The 15042-nt window shown below is 42.1% G+C and overlaps 1 protein-coding gene across 1 annotated transcript in view; it reads left to right on the plus strand.

Annotated features, from left to right (window-relative positions):
* The window catches only part of LOC117740093 (cilia- and flagella-associated protein 44), a 22097-nt gene extending 7080 nt beyond the window's left edge, over positions 1-15017 (plus strand). Inside the window, 21 exon segments of the mRNA XM_034546262.1 lie at positions 384-494; positions 584-736; positions 991-1152; positions 1985-2127; positions 2487-2766; positions 3751-3806; positions 4031-4193; positions 4819-4949; positions 5344-5552; positions 5951-6095; positions 6308-6485; positions 6624-6865; positions 7306-7558; positions 7721-7924; positions 8249-8651; positions 9264-9394; positions 11032-11148; positions 11947-12148; positions 12312-12472; positions 12928-13062; positions 14002-15017. Coding sequence (XP_034402153.1) covers positions 384-494; positions 584-736; positions 991-1152; positions 1985-2127; positions 2487-2766; positions 3751-3806; positions 4031-4193; positions 4819-4949; positions 5344-5552; positions 5951-6095; positions 6308-6485; positions 6624-6865; positions 7306-7558; positions 7721-7924; positions 8249-8651; positions 9264-9394; positions 11032-11148; positions 11947-12148; positions 12312-12472; positions 12928-13062; positions 14002-14388 — 3966 coding nt within the window. The 3' untranslated portion in view covers positions 14389-15017.
* Positions 15018-15042: the final 25 nt, after the last annotated feature.

Genomic DNA, 15042 nt, shown 5'->3' on the forward strand with positions numbered 1-15042 from the left:
ATGGTAATGACGAATATGATTTTTCTCGGTAGAGAAGCGATGACAAGCTCTTGATATTGCCTCACCCTCAATATCATGATGGCATGAAACACACATGGATGTCACGGGTCAAACGCTCATTTTGACAGAAACAAAACAATTTCCGTCTTTATTTTGCAAGATTAAATAAAAACACAAGGGTTCAACAACTTGCTTGGTTTTGTCTAAATTCACATAAATTCAGACTTAGGTAAAATTATTTCCATACTATCTGTAATCTGGTCGACATTACCCCTGGTGGAGTGTTTTGTGAAGTTTATATACATTTTTTTGTTTCACTTTTTCCTTTCTTTTTCTTCCTTTTCTCACCTTTCTGTCCTCTCACCTCCGCCCTCCCCCCTCAGAGCTGTGACCGCACTGTGTTCTTCTTCACCGTCGGGGAGAAATACAACCCCATTGGCTTTGTCCACGTTCCTGGGCCGGTGCAGGCGCTGGAGTGGTCCCCTCATTCCCACGTAAGTCAGGTCTCCCGTCCTTGTGCACCCAAATTTCTCTGTGATGGAAACTCATGTATTCAACCGATTTCTGTTACCATTTCACCCAGACTGAAAGCAGGCTGCTCATCCTGTGTCAGAGCGGTCATGTGGTCGAGGTTCACAGTCCTGATCCAGAGGCCCAGAGGCCGACCAAAACCTTCCAGCTGGCTGAACTGCCCAGCAGATCATTCAGATTCAGGAGTATCAAATCTCGAATCAAGGTCTGGGCTTCGTCTGTCTTATTTGGTTTGTAGGTTAATGGTTAATGATAATGTCATAGTGTATGTTTTGTTTATAATCAACACCAAAATTACTCATTGTGTGTCATTCAAGTATTTTTGTTGTTGTTAATTTACTTTCTTCTTCTTCTTAAATAAAAAAAAAAAGGATATCTGCATGATATTTGTTGGAAATAACCAACTCCATGTCAGGTTTAGATCACTCGCATTTTAATTTGTGCGTTTGTGTATTTCAGAGAGAGGAGGAAATCGCAAGACGTCAAGTCATAAAAGAGAAGAAGAAGGAAGAGAGAGAGGAGAAGGAGGAAGAAGAGTTGCCCGCTATCTACATCCCTGACCCCCCAAGTCCTCTCTACTGTGGCTTCTACTCACAGCCTGGCCAGTTCTGGCTGTCCATGGTACACACACACACACACACACACACACACACACACACACACACACACACACACACACACACACACACACACACACACACGCCACTAACTATATCCCTCACTTAACCACTGGCCCAGAAATCGGCTTTTTCCCGAAGGCGACATAATTGGTCAACCCGTCCATACATAACTAGCCTTTAGTCTGAAATATGTCCTCGAAGGTAGCCTAATGCAGCATTAGTTAGGACCACAATACAATACTATGTATTTCCTGTCAATGCGCAATTATATCTCAAAATGTATAAAATATCATATAAATAAGAACTATAATAACTAATAGTAAAATAATAACTAGGATGTTCAAAGTACTTAGATATGAATTTTCTGTTACAAGTTACGCCTCTTTTGCTTCTGGAATGCCAGCATGCTCTCTATGACTCACAGCCGGGCAGCGTTACTGTATACTGGCAGTATTTGTTCCTGTGTAAAAAAGGCAACCTTTGGCGGATCTTCTTCATGGCATCACTGGAGTTTTTTTTCAGCCTGAGAATTGTCCCAAAGTATTCAAATGTTCGTTCAGATGTTCAGCAGTTGTAATCTTCACTTATTCTTTGATCTGACATTTCATGATTTCATACAGAACCACACACATGATGGCTGTTTCCAACTAATTCCACCACAGATTTATTTTTTGTCTCAAATATGAACATACTTAACGAGTACATAGTAAGTAGAAACAATACCCAGGCCCAAAGTTTAATTTAAAAAAGATTAAATGATAATAACTTATTACAGAAACAATCCCAGAGGACGTTTGGTTTTCCCTTAACGATTGAATCCATTTCTCCTGAAGGGTGGCTTTGACTCCGGTTTCCTGTATCACTGTAAGTTCTCTGAGATGCAGGACGAGGATCCGGACCAGCGGCAGGATGAGCCGTTCGCCTTCTTTCCTGTCCACAGCAAAGATGACGACCCCATTCGCTCTGTCACCTTCAGGTAACCGGAGGAAAACGAACAAATCCGTATTCTTTATCTCAACCATGATTTCAAGATCAGATGACTAAATTGCATGTGAAAATAATGTCAACTCTCATCAACTGCCTGCTTCAGTCTCTTATCAACCCCGATTTCAGCAGCAACGGACAACAAACTAGCTCTGATAAAGACACAGTTGCTCAGACAGTCACAGTTACTAAATAGCTGGTAAAGACAGCGTGAAACATGTTGCTGCTAAAGAGCCAGATATATTTTACAGGAGTTTGTTAAAACCAAAACGCAACAAAAAGAAGAGTGAATATCGGACACAAAACAAAAAAGATCTTATAATGTTTCCCTCCTGGTGTTTTGCTGTGTAGCTCCAACAGGCAGCTGCTGCTCTGCGGCATGCACTCAGGCTTCATCAGGGTTTACCCTCTGCAGCCTGGCGACAGCAGCCTCACCTCCATGCAGGCCTACTGGGCTCTCAGTGTCCACGACAACCAGTACGGACACCTGCGGCACATCTGCTGTAGCCATGACGACCACTTTGTGCTGACCGCAGGAGATGACGGCAACATCTTCTCCTTCAGCCTGCTTCCCCCAGAGGAGCTACAGAAAGGCCTGCAGAAAAAGAGGGCCACGGTTCCTTCACCCAGGGTCAGTCCACATTTTATTAACATGTTATGCATTGTGGCTCTATGGATGAACAAAGTCCGTCTGACACTCGCTATACAACTATTGGATGGACCGACGGACATAGAATGACATTTTGTAAACGATCATGTTCCCCAGAGGTTGAATCTTGGGGACTTTGATATTGCCACCAGCAGGTCAAAATGTTCCCATATCTGGTGAAATATATCTACACATAATGGATGAATTGGCACACAATTTGGGACACACATTCATGGTTCCCAGAGGATATATTCTAATAACACCAGTGCCATCGGGAGGGTGCCATCTGTGATTTTTAGCTGCGTAACTATGTGACCGATTTGCATTAACTTTTCATCTTGCGCTGTTGTCAGGTCAAGATTAATGACCTTCCCATCAGCCTCAGTTTTTCTTTTTGTTTAATACCAATCAGCCAACATGTCAACATGCTAACATGCTGAGTCAAGATGGTGAACAGGGAGGATATACCTGCTTAACATCAGGATGTACCATTGGCATTGTGAGCATGTCGACTGTCAAAAGTTCTTTGTGGACTTTTTTCATTCATCTACATAGAGGCTCGATAGAGGGTGTCATATGTTGTACAGATTATTATATATATTATTATATTTAAATGAAATTGACAATGAGCTCCTCCAGGTTACGACTATGTGAGCTTATAAATGAGTTTGTTAAATGTGAAAAAACATTTTGCAACATCCTCCATATGTATTTCCTTCGGGAACAAACAGCCTATAAATCATTAGTTTTCTGTATCTGTTGTAGGTGAAAACCACAGGACAGTGACACATATAGAAAAACAATGTTCTTCACAATTTGTAAAAAAAGTAGTTTTTAAACAAAGAAGATGTGGATTGCTGTTGGGGGCAAACAAAAAGATTGTTGTAGGATGACCAAATGGATGTTTGTAGATGAATATTAATTTTAAAAAGTAATCATCATCTTGTTTATACGTTTTTCTAACAGGTGGGTCTTGAGAATGAGGCGTTAGCCCAGGACATTGAGGACCCAGCTGCCTACAGGTGAGCGTGACTGATCTGTTTAGAGATAATTTCACTTTATTCTTGTCTACTGTGTATCACTGTTACTTTCTGTTTCATTCATGGACGTTATTTGTCTCTGTATTGTCTCTTTATTCGATTATTTTTTTAAATTATATAATATTCGACATTGAGCTTCATCTATATTTAGGTGTCACTGTAACTGTAACTCTAACCCACCCCGACTCTCCCTTGACTCCCTCCAGCATAGAGACGGCCAAGCAGAAGCTGCAGAAGGACCGTCTGCGGCGGGAGGCCGGCCTGAAGATTGCGGCGAAGCGCAAGAAGCTGGCCGAGCTCCAGAAGAAGTTTAAACAGCTGATGAATGACAACCAGAGTATGCCGAAGCATGTTCGCCTGAATCCTGCGGTATAGACGCACACGCACACGTCATGTGGTTTGCTGTTGCAGCTGCAGTTTAGTTTTAGTATGAAACTAAAAGATTCACGCTAGAAACCACACACATCACTGGTGCGTAGGAGCCTGTCCGTCTTATTCCCATCAACCCTGACCTCCACGACCTCCCTGTCCTCTTATCAACTTCCAGGCTGACTAATATCAGAAATGCCTCTCTTGATTGTTTCAGTTGGTACAAATAGTATGCAGTCAGTGGAATTATTTAAAATACAAGAAAGCCTTCCTCCATGTGTTTATCTTTACCTTCAGTAGGTCTAGCAGGAGGACTCGGGTTTCTCTAATCCCCTCTACCATATGGACAACTTGTTTCTTGTTGACAGGAAAAGGAAACAACTGCAACCCTGTTATTCAAGTGCAGGCAAACACACTGATTGGGGTCACCTTTCAATGCGGGATAACAAAAGCTGGCCCTCATAAAACTAAACCATTACAGTTTCGGATTAAGAGCTGGTTTGGATGTAAGGTTAGGGTTAGGCATTTCATCATTAAGGTTTGGATAAGTCTCCAGGGAATTAATTTATGTCAGGGCAAGGTGCTCAGTTGTGTGTTTGACATGTGTGTGTTTTTGTGTGTGTAGGAGCTGCAACTGGATCGGCGTTTCAGTGAGCAGGCAGAGAGGGTCAAGGCCCAGCGGGTCAGGGAGGTCAGAAAGCAGATGGGCTGGGAGGAGGAGCGCTGCAGCATAGCGCTCAGCAAACTGCAAGACTGGTACTGACGAAACACAGACACACGCACACACACACACACACACACAAAGTTAAATACATCTAATTAATCAGATGTCTGCTGTGATACGACTGTATCATGGACCTCAATACAGTTAATATTAGTCATTGGTGGCGTTTCTTTTCTTTTTGGATGTTATTTTGGTAAATACGTTTTTCTAGTTTACTCCACATGTTTCAACTGAATCAAGAATGGAACAAAACGTTTCTTTGGATAGCATGTTAAACCATCATCCCTTCATGAAGGGATTTATTAATTTATTCCAGCAGACTGGCATCCTAAGACATTTAGATTTCGCCCCTGTTGGTAGAACGTTAGGAGGTGGATACAACCAGCCTCCAGCCTCAAACCCACGCCTCTTGTGATTTACTTTCAGGTGCAAGGACACTCTGGAGGCCAACATGGTGACTGTGGTTGCCATCGGCACCGACCATAGAGTCTCCACTTCCTGTCTGTCGGCACTCGCAGAGCCTTCCTCCCGGCTCAGACATCTGAGGAGACCCAGCTGGCCCGACGGACACAAAGCTGCTGGACCAGAACGCAGAAAATCCAGAGCCGATCCTGCAAAAGACAGCGGCATAGAAAGTAGGAAAATGTTTGTTTCACCTGTCAAAAACATGCCTTCTTTTTTGGAAAACTATATTTATTGGGAATTTGAACAATGTGCACTTCCTTTTTAACAGAAGCAATTAACAAAGACATAACATATCAAAAATAATTCTGCCCCTCACCTGTATTTGACATGTTTTACATTGTTCAAAATTGTGCAAAAATAATTGAATTGTAGAAATACAACAATATATGATGAACAAAAATACAAATAAAAAAGTTCAGAAATAATAAAACCTAAGTTCGTAGATGAGTCAATCAAAAGGGTCGAACGGTGGTAGGATATCTATTTGTTCCTGACATAATAAAGTATATAAGGGGGAAGTATGTGGAAGTATGTGGAGCTTGATCTATTGCCTGTGTGTGCTCTCCAGACGGGGAGGTGCTGCGCTGCCCGCAAGCTCGTCCAGCAGGAATACAGCTGACAAATCGGCAGGTCGAGAGGCTCCGAAAGGCTGCAGAGAAAGCTGAACAAGCTCAAGCCAAGATAGAGAAGAGGAAGCAGGATTGGGCCCGACTGTGAGTGTCATGTCCGACAACATCATCTCAGTCCTCTGGGCTCAAATTCAATGTACATGGCATCCTCCATTTCTATGGCCATGGTGCTTCCTGTTAAAAATATATATTTAAAAACATTGTAGTGCCCTATTATCTCGCTAGGGGGCGATGGGGTTACTACTGTAAATATTGCAATGCTGGTGCAAAATCGTGAGGGCTTGTTTGTGTCTCAGTTGCGCAGAGAAGCCAAACAAGGACAGTGAGGATCCGCAGGATGTTCAGGCCATCCGTGAAGCCAAAGAGAACATCGGAGACTTAAAACTGAAGTCAGACAAAAACTTTACGGTGCCGAAACACCTGAGGATGAATGCTGAGAGGAAGAGAGCAGAGCTGATAGGCCTGGAGGAAAATGTACACACACCCACGCACCCACACACACACACACACACACACACACAGAAAACAGTCTAATGAAACAAATCAGTTGATTAATGAATGATGGTTGCATGTATAACAGATTAATTTACGGGTCTCCGTCCATCCCACTAGGTCTGTGAGAAGCAGGCTGAGATGAATGGACACATCGTGGCGTTGCGGGACTCTAAGGTTCGTCTCGTGTCTCAGTTGCACGCTCAGGCTCAACAGGTCCAGAAGGTCCAGCGGCGTCTGGCGGCCCATCTCCACCGTCCTCCACCTACCCTGCCCACTTTACTACCAGAGGAAACCCCAGAGAAGAGGCTGCAGTACAGCAATGCCACCCTGAAGCGATACAGGGTTCTGAAGGAACAGAGGTACAAGATACAGGTTTTCGTCTAAAAATAATCTACATAGAAAATAATGAAAAGAAATGGTAGACATAACACTTAACATGGTGTCGTGACTGGTGTGATCACATCTCAAGATGGTCTCTAGTTTATTTGAGAAATTAATAACTAAAATCTAAACTGTAGAAATCAGCCCTGATACTGCACCCCAGTTCAACCAGGTATGCAGCATGTTTTAGTTAAACCTCAGATACAGTGACATCTACAAGAGTTTCAGTGATAACTGCAGGACACAGAAACCAGGCTCATACTAAACCTCAAGTGCAGTTTATTAAACTGCAGCTTCTTAAAACATCGGGTTTAAGTCATCATGGGCCTTTAAACCTGTCTTAAACCAGAAACCACAGCTCAGTTAGCTGCTGATGGTGTAAAAAAGGAAGACATTTCCTTTTTTTTTTTACAAATAGGTTGCAGACCATTGAGCCGGAGGGAGCCACACATTTACTGGAGCAGTTGGAGAAAGAGATGGAAGGAGAGGAGGGGAAAGAGGCAGAGGAGAGGACTCCCAGTCTGCCAGCTTCATCTGCAACCAGAGAAGAAGAAGAGGAAGAAGAAGAGATGGCAGAGGAGAAAGGCACAGAACTGAGCGAGCTGGAAGAGGAGCTCCGGAAGGAGGAGGAGGTCAGACTGCTGTACGAGCAGAACTCTCTGCTGGAGCAGGTCTGGTTTCCTTAAATGAATCCTCTTTAATCAAATATAAGCAATTTATGTTTAATATATAATCAAGAGGAAAATATCTTCCTGAACTTCCTGAACATCTCAGGCTGACAGTATATATAACATTGTGGTATCATCGTGCATGGATTTTTTTGTCATCATCAGATGGAGAGTTCGGTGTGTCGGTTTGACGCGGAGCTCATGCTGCTGCGTCACCAGAAGCTGGGTCTCGACTGGCAGCTGAAGATGGCCGACCTCCGGCAGCTGACTCTCTTCCAGGAGCTGCTCATCCTCAAGGAGTTCGAGAGGAGGGAGGACAGCCTGCAGGAGAACCTCAACGGACGCATTAAGGAGGAGAGCAGCATTACGGTGGGAGAGAGTTTATGTACTCCTGTACTTTTTTCTCCACTACATATATACTACGAATCAGTATTTGAATTACTGAATTATATAGCAACACATGTCTGACCAAACAGAGATTTTTCTATTTTAATAAATCCAGCTGTCACACATAGACGCAAAGCAGGTTTTCATGCTTCATGGCTGTTTTTCTTCCGCTTTTCCTGCGTAACTTACCGTGATTGTGTGTTAATGACTTACACTGAATGCTGCGCGAGTCCAACACGTCCTCTCCAGACATCGCCAGATTCTCGTGTACTTTTTCGTTCCATCCTCCGCTCTCTCTCCTCTCAGTCTGACCTGGAGGAGTTTAACGAAGAGCTGGAACTGAAGCAGGAAGACATAGCTCAGCTGCACGAGAGAGAGAAGGCTCTGACTGCGGTCTTCCAGGCCTCGCTGGGCAAAGAAAACAAGTTTGAAGAGTTTCTGACCAAAGTCTTCAAGAAGAAGATCAAACGCGTAAAGGTTGAGGAGCAGACAGGTAGTGAAGGTGAACGGAAGTAACACAAGTGAGATTGTGTGATGCTGTGTGTGTGTGTGTGTGTGTGTGTGTGTGTTTCAATGTGTCCTTTATGATCCAATTCTTTGTTTGCAGAGGAAGAGGAGGACAGTGATGAAGACGATGACTGGGATGATGATTATGACGAGGGCACGGAGGACGGAGGAGCAGCTCTGGACGACAATCATTGCCCACCAGGTCAGTATTGTGGTTGAAAAAATATTCAAACCCACAATTCTTAAAAACAGTAAAGTGTGAAACTTTGAATTCCTGGTTTAAAAAAAATGCCTTTCGAACTCGCCGTGTGATTGGCTACTACTCCTTGCCATTTTCTTCAGCGACAACTGTGATTTGGCTCATTGTTCTTAATCAGTGTAGCATTACAATCCCAACGCAGCACAAGCTTTTTCTCTCTTTTCTGTGAATCAGTATTGATCATGAGTGTTGTGTGACTGGCGAGCAGTGTGTTCTCCTCTGCTGTCACTAGATTTTTTGGATGAAGAATCATGTTGTCGAATTTTACTAAGATCAGTGCAAAACTAAGAAGCTAAATCGATGAAGACCTTTATGCTCTTATAAAAAAGACATCGCCGTGGATCGCACAGTGAGGGCAGTCTGCAGTTAACAGGGGACTTCTTCTCCCGCAGGGGGAGAGGGCGCAGCGAGCACTTAGTTCACTGGCCAGACTAGATACAAGGCATTTTGCAGCATGTGTTTCATAACTATAAGCTATAACTTCAGCTTCAACTATTAGTATGAATTTGTGTGTGTGTGTGTGTGTGTGCGTGTGTGTGTGTGTGCGTATCTCAGGCTGTGAGCCAGAGTTGTTTGAGAACACACTGCAGTTGCGTGAGCGTCGGCTGGACCTCGAGGAACTGCTGGTGGAGGAGAAGAAGAGTGCTGAAGTGCTGAAGAAAGAGTGCGACGCCCTCGTCAAAAAGGTCATACTCTGCTTTTTATATGTTTTTCATAACTTAGTTTGAAAATGAGTATTTTTTAATCCAAGTTTAAGGGCGGGTCTTCACTAAGACTGCCATGTTTCTAAAGTCGTGTTGGTTTGGACAAACCAAACATTCTTGAGAGCCCTTGTTACCTGAAGGCCGTGGTAGTTCTCAAAAATGGTTTTGAAAGGACGAGTGAGTAGTTAATTCCTTGCCAGTAGATGCCACGAAATCCTAAAACTTGGACATTTATTTGTTTACTGGTTGGTCTTAGAGATTTGTATGTTAATGTTTACATTGTGTGGTGGAAATTAATGTTCCGTTACCTTGTGAGAAATCAAAAGTACTTTAAGCACAGTTGTCTTATAAAACACTTTATTACCAGAACAAGTTTACAAGGAATCAACCATGAGCCCTAGTACAGTCCTGAAACATTCAGCTGAATGGAACAGGAACCTCTGAGCCTCCTCGTAAGGTTGTCATAAATTACTGCTAACGTTTCAGTCCAAGATCTCCGTCCTTTATACGTTTAGGAATAGCTTAGTAGACAAATAACTGTGTTTAATCTACTGAACAACACAACGATGACAAGCTGGTTTCTTTCTATCTCAACTGCCCCGACCCTCTATAATCCATAATATTTGGCCTGTCCACTAAGATGAACCCAGGACAGGTCAGTCATCATTGATGTCCCGAAGTTACATATGTTACTGTCAGAAGGACAAGTTAGGATTTTATGTGAGAAGATCATGAGCAATTGAAGCTCCATGGTCTGACATTAGTTCCCACTCGTATAACTATAGGAGTGGTTTTGGGCTATATTTAATCATCTGATATAATGGGAGTTCAGCTTACAACTAAGATTGTAGCTTCTGAGTCAACAAAAAACGTTACAGGATGGTTAGAAATAATCAATGTTAATGTTAGCTCTTAATTCTAGATGTAGTGGGCCTTACTTGTTTTCCTTGTGGAGAGGATGTCCGTCTCTGGGGTCCGCCCCTCCCACGCCTCCCTTCAGTCAGACGTGCAGAAAGCGGGTATTTTGCAGAAAGAACGATTTTTCCCCGACACATTGACTTTAAGGTTTTTCTCTGAGTCTGAACGTTTTGTGAATGTTCTGTTTAACCAGTGTGGAAGTTGTTAGAGATGTTTCAATGAAAAAATAATTTGTTTTAATGCAAGAAATTAAATAAGATTTTTGCCACAAGACATGGTGTTTCTTATAACTATAAATTGTCATTTGAAACAATGCCTACTTTTAGGTAATATTAACTAGGAAAGTAATGTCAACTTCCTTCTAACTTAAATAAGAGACTTGAATCATTAGTTGGACAAGTGAACAGAATATATGATGATAATAAGTTCTATATCTTTTGAACTTGCATCACTAAGTTGACATTACTTATTTGGACAAGTGAACAGAATGAATGATAATAAGTTATATATCTTTTGAATTTGCATCACTAAGTTGACATTACTTATTTGGACAAGTGAACAGAATGAATGATAATAAGTTATATATCTTTTGAACTTGCATCACCAAGTTGACATTACTTATTTGGACAAGTGAACAGATTGCATGATAATAAGTTATATATCTTTTGTTGTGTGTTTGTGGTTTTTGCTCGGCTCTGCAGGAGAAATCGATGAAGACTAGCCGGAAGGCAGCAGAGGACGACATGGAGTTGATGAACAGGGAGAAGCAGCAAAAGATGAACGAGCTGGATATGGTGGTCCCTCTCAGACTGCACCAGGTACACGGCCCAACACTGTAGAGGCTCACTAGTGAAGCCCCACTCAACATATTTGTAAGCGCATTTTTGGTAATCTCGGTGAGCAGTGCAAAGTAAAACATCAATACGAAATAAGGCCATATTTATTTTGATGATATTGTTTCATCATGAATGTTTAGAAGTTCTCGCACATGCGCTGTTCATCTTGTTTTACCAGCTGTCTTTCAGACGTTATATATTCCTATTTTCTTTAAACCAGACATAAACAAGCCCAAATAAAGTATGCATAGGTAAAAAAAGAAAAGAAAAGAAAAGAAGCCTGTCCTGTAACCCCACCACAATATCTTTATTTTCAAGCATAGTAAAACAAAAGATTTATACAACATAATTCACAATATTTTTTTAAGTACTGATTTATTTGTTGATTTTTTTTATTATTGAAAAAAAACACAATTTCTAAATGGCCAATTTGACATTAAAATAGCTACAGTCCATAAATAGTTTAATAGATATCGGTATGAAACTTCCCCAGTTTACTAACATTGAGATTAGTAATTTTCTGTATTATATGTTTTCTGAAAATGTATGTTTAGGTATGCAAATGACTCATTATCATATTAAATATGTGCTAAAGTTTCTAGAATAGAAATCGAAACATTGGATGAAGCCTTCTTCAAAATTTCATTTTGTTGATATTAGTCAAATATTTTTTTTATCACTCCATAAATCAAGAAATATTAGGAAATACAAGCACTATAGAATTTAGAAAACTTGTCACACTTTGTTGTTTTATCATCAATCACTCCGTCCGTCTACCAGATTAAGTTTGTCTTAAACGGATCGGTGCCGTCAGACCTGAGCCCGGCGTTGGTGCTGGACATGACGGAGCTCGACAGGCTGCAGGAGCGCATCAAGCAGTTGCATGCGGAGAAGAGTCAGCAGAGAGATCTGTACTGTGAGGCGCGCAAGCATCACGTCAGGCTCGTCCACGACCGCAGGCTAATGGACGCCAACATCCAGGGTGAGGTCCCCGCTGGCCAACAGATCTGGTTGAACCTGAAACCTCTGGTTATGCGTGAGGGTTGGATACCAGTGATATTCAGATGCACAAAAATGATGATTGCCAGCGTCCAAAAAATGGCATTGTCGGATACGCATCTCTGTGTTGTTGTTTGTTGGTGTAGTGCTGGAGAAGCAGTGCAAGCAGCTGATGATGTTGAAATTTGGGAGGCTGGTGAATCTGGAGTCTCTCCAGACGCTGTCGGGGAACAGGACGCTGGAGGAGCTTAAGCAGCAGAAATTCCTCCGAGAAGTGGCATACGCCAAGGAAATCAAACACTGGGATGTACGCTGACCTGTGTGTGTGTGTGTGTGTGTGTGTGTGTTTAGGAGGGTGAGCTACTGACTTACCCACCCTAAATACGCATACGTTGTTGTTTTAATTATTGTTTTGGAAAGATACATGGTTTTATTAATCCCAATCTATCAAATCAAACAAAAATAACGACACTTTTAAATCTGAATTAGAGTAGGAACCTAGACTAAAAACTAAATATGGAGTGCCTATAAATTCTGTACATTAATAATAGTTCAAGTCTGGTAGATGATGTACAATTTCTCATATTGGTATGGATAGTATTGATAATGGTTATGATCAATGTTGGTTTATCTTCATATAAATTAAATACAGATGCATTTTTAGTGGTGGAAAGTAATTTAATGAAGTATTGTGCTTTTTATTTTCATATACAACAACTTAAATTGGAGTAATCTTATTAATCTTTTGTGTGTGATATTCAGATGAAGGTAGAAGAGGCACATCAGGCTCTGATGGAGGTAACCAGGTGTAACACAGAGCATCTCCTCTGCATGACCAACCTCTTGGACCAGAAAAAGGAACTGGAGAATAAACTCAACGCCAAGCAGAAGAAAATGGTGATTTCTGTGTTTTCATATTGATCAAAGCTGGGAACCACAACACCAATGTGGTAGATTTAAACTTACCTTTCACTGACCTCGCTTATTCATCCGCGTCTGGACAGCAAAAACATGTTTTTGGCCATTACTCAATAATTGGTATGCTACATATTCTGAGGTGTTGATTCTAGCAGGCCTCAGCCTTTGTTCCTTTGTCTTGAATCCGCAAAGTCATGTGATCAACATGTTTAACAGGACACATGTTCTGGCAGTTATCACAACCACTGGGATTTCTGTTTGTAACATAAGGTCTATTATTTTATTACCTAAATAAAAGAGTGTTTTACATGTTGTTGGATGTGGTTGTTGATGAACCAGCTTTGGAGCTCTACGGAGCATTTGAGTGTATTCTAGCTCACACATTTCTAGCTGGTGAACATGGAGGCACATTCAGAAGCTCCTGACCCAGATACTCAAAGATGCTGCAGGAGCCACTTTGACCCCAGTGGGATTATAAAGTTGCTCCGTGTCTGTTGGGTGTGGATGCACCTTTAGAAGGTGATAACGTGGGACATGTTTGTGAGTGAGTTAGTCAATCTATTATATTTGATATGGACTTCACCAGCATTGAGACATGATGCACTGTGTTGAGTGTTTGTTGCGAATCATTTATCAAACCTGTCGAAAGTTAAAATATATATAATAATCCAATTGGAGGTACTATCCTAGCTCACTGCGTAGATTATGACCATTTAAGGCTGCGGGGGCGGGGTTTTAGTTTTCCCATGGGCCCTTTTGCTGCATGTCATCCCCTCTCTCTCTCACTATATAATACTTTTATTTTTAAAGCGGCAATGCCCCCAAAAATGTTTTAATTGTGTTGCAATGTGCGAGTTTTTGTTTGTCTGTCCATCTGTACACTGCATGTTTATTATAATGATCTGTATGTATATCCAGGGCAGACAGTTCCAGGACAACAGGAGACGGGTGGATCAGGAGGAGATTCGGAGGCTCGTGGGGCTGGTGAAAACCCAATCGCAGCAGGCCGAGGCCCTCAGGAGAGAGATTGGCCTCTTGTCTCGACAAGGAGGCCACGTCCTGCCCCCAGGCCGGGCCCTGCTGCCCCCTCTCGCCCCCCTGCCCACACTCAGAGGCCGCACCCACACCGAAGCCTCCTTGTCCCGTCAAGGAGGCTGCGTCCTCCTGCCCGGCCCGCCCCCGCTGCCCCCCGCTTACCCCCTTGTCCGCCACACCCACACCAGCAAACAAGGATTAGGGCATCTGTCCAAACAGCTCAAAGTCGCCCAGCAGACAGGGAGCTACTTAACTGAGGACAGAAAATAATTGATTTTAATAACTGATTTTGTCTTTACTGCAAGCTACCCATTGGAGTTTTAAACCTTTTGATACTGTTGAACACCATGACTTTTTCTCTAATTTTTCCAAGCTAAATAATACAGGAATACAGAATAATACTTTTTTTACGTTCTATCTTGAACGTAAAAAAAGTTAGTTAAATGTCTAGCGGCCTCAAGAAAGCAAACTCTAGACCCATAAATCCCCCTCCTGTGTGGGTGGCATTCAGCTCTATGTTGCTATCAATCTTAATGGTCATTCAGAGCTCTCCATTTGTGTCATAACGTAAGCGTATACCTTCTGAGTCTGACTGCTACATTTTGAGTTCTGAATCGCCTTCATTGTGTAGTGTTTTGTGTTAGTTCACCAATTGTTTTTGACACTTAGAACAACGTGAAACGGGATGGCCCTCTTCCCGTTGTAACGGTTGTCTGAACTACTTCAGACAAATGGAGTGTTTTTTTATGGTAGTATTGGTAATTGTAAAGAAGCCATTCAACTATATTCAACTACATTTCAGAGGGAAGCAATTCACGTTTTGGTCAACAGCATTTAGAGCTGTATAAGATCACAGAGCGTCTTCCACATGATACAGAAAAAATAAACTCTCTCATATAGATTTTTGGTATGCAATTGACTAAC

This window comes from Cyclopterus lumpus, chromosome 12 (assembly GCF_009769545.1).
Source record: "Cyclopterus lumpus isolate fCycLum1 chromosome 12, fCycLum1.pri, whole genome shotgun sequence".
NCBI classification, from domain to species: Eukaryota; Metazoa; Chordata; class Actinopteri; order Perciformes; family Cyclopteridae; genus Cyclopterus; species Cyclopterus lumpus.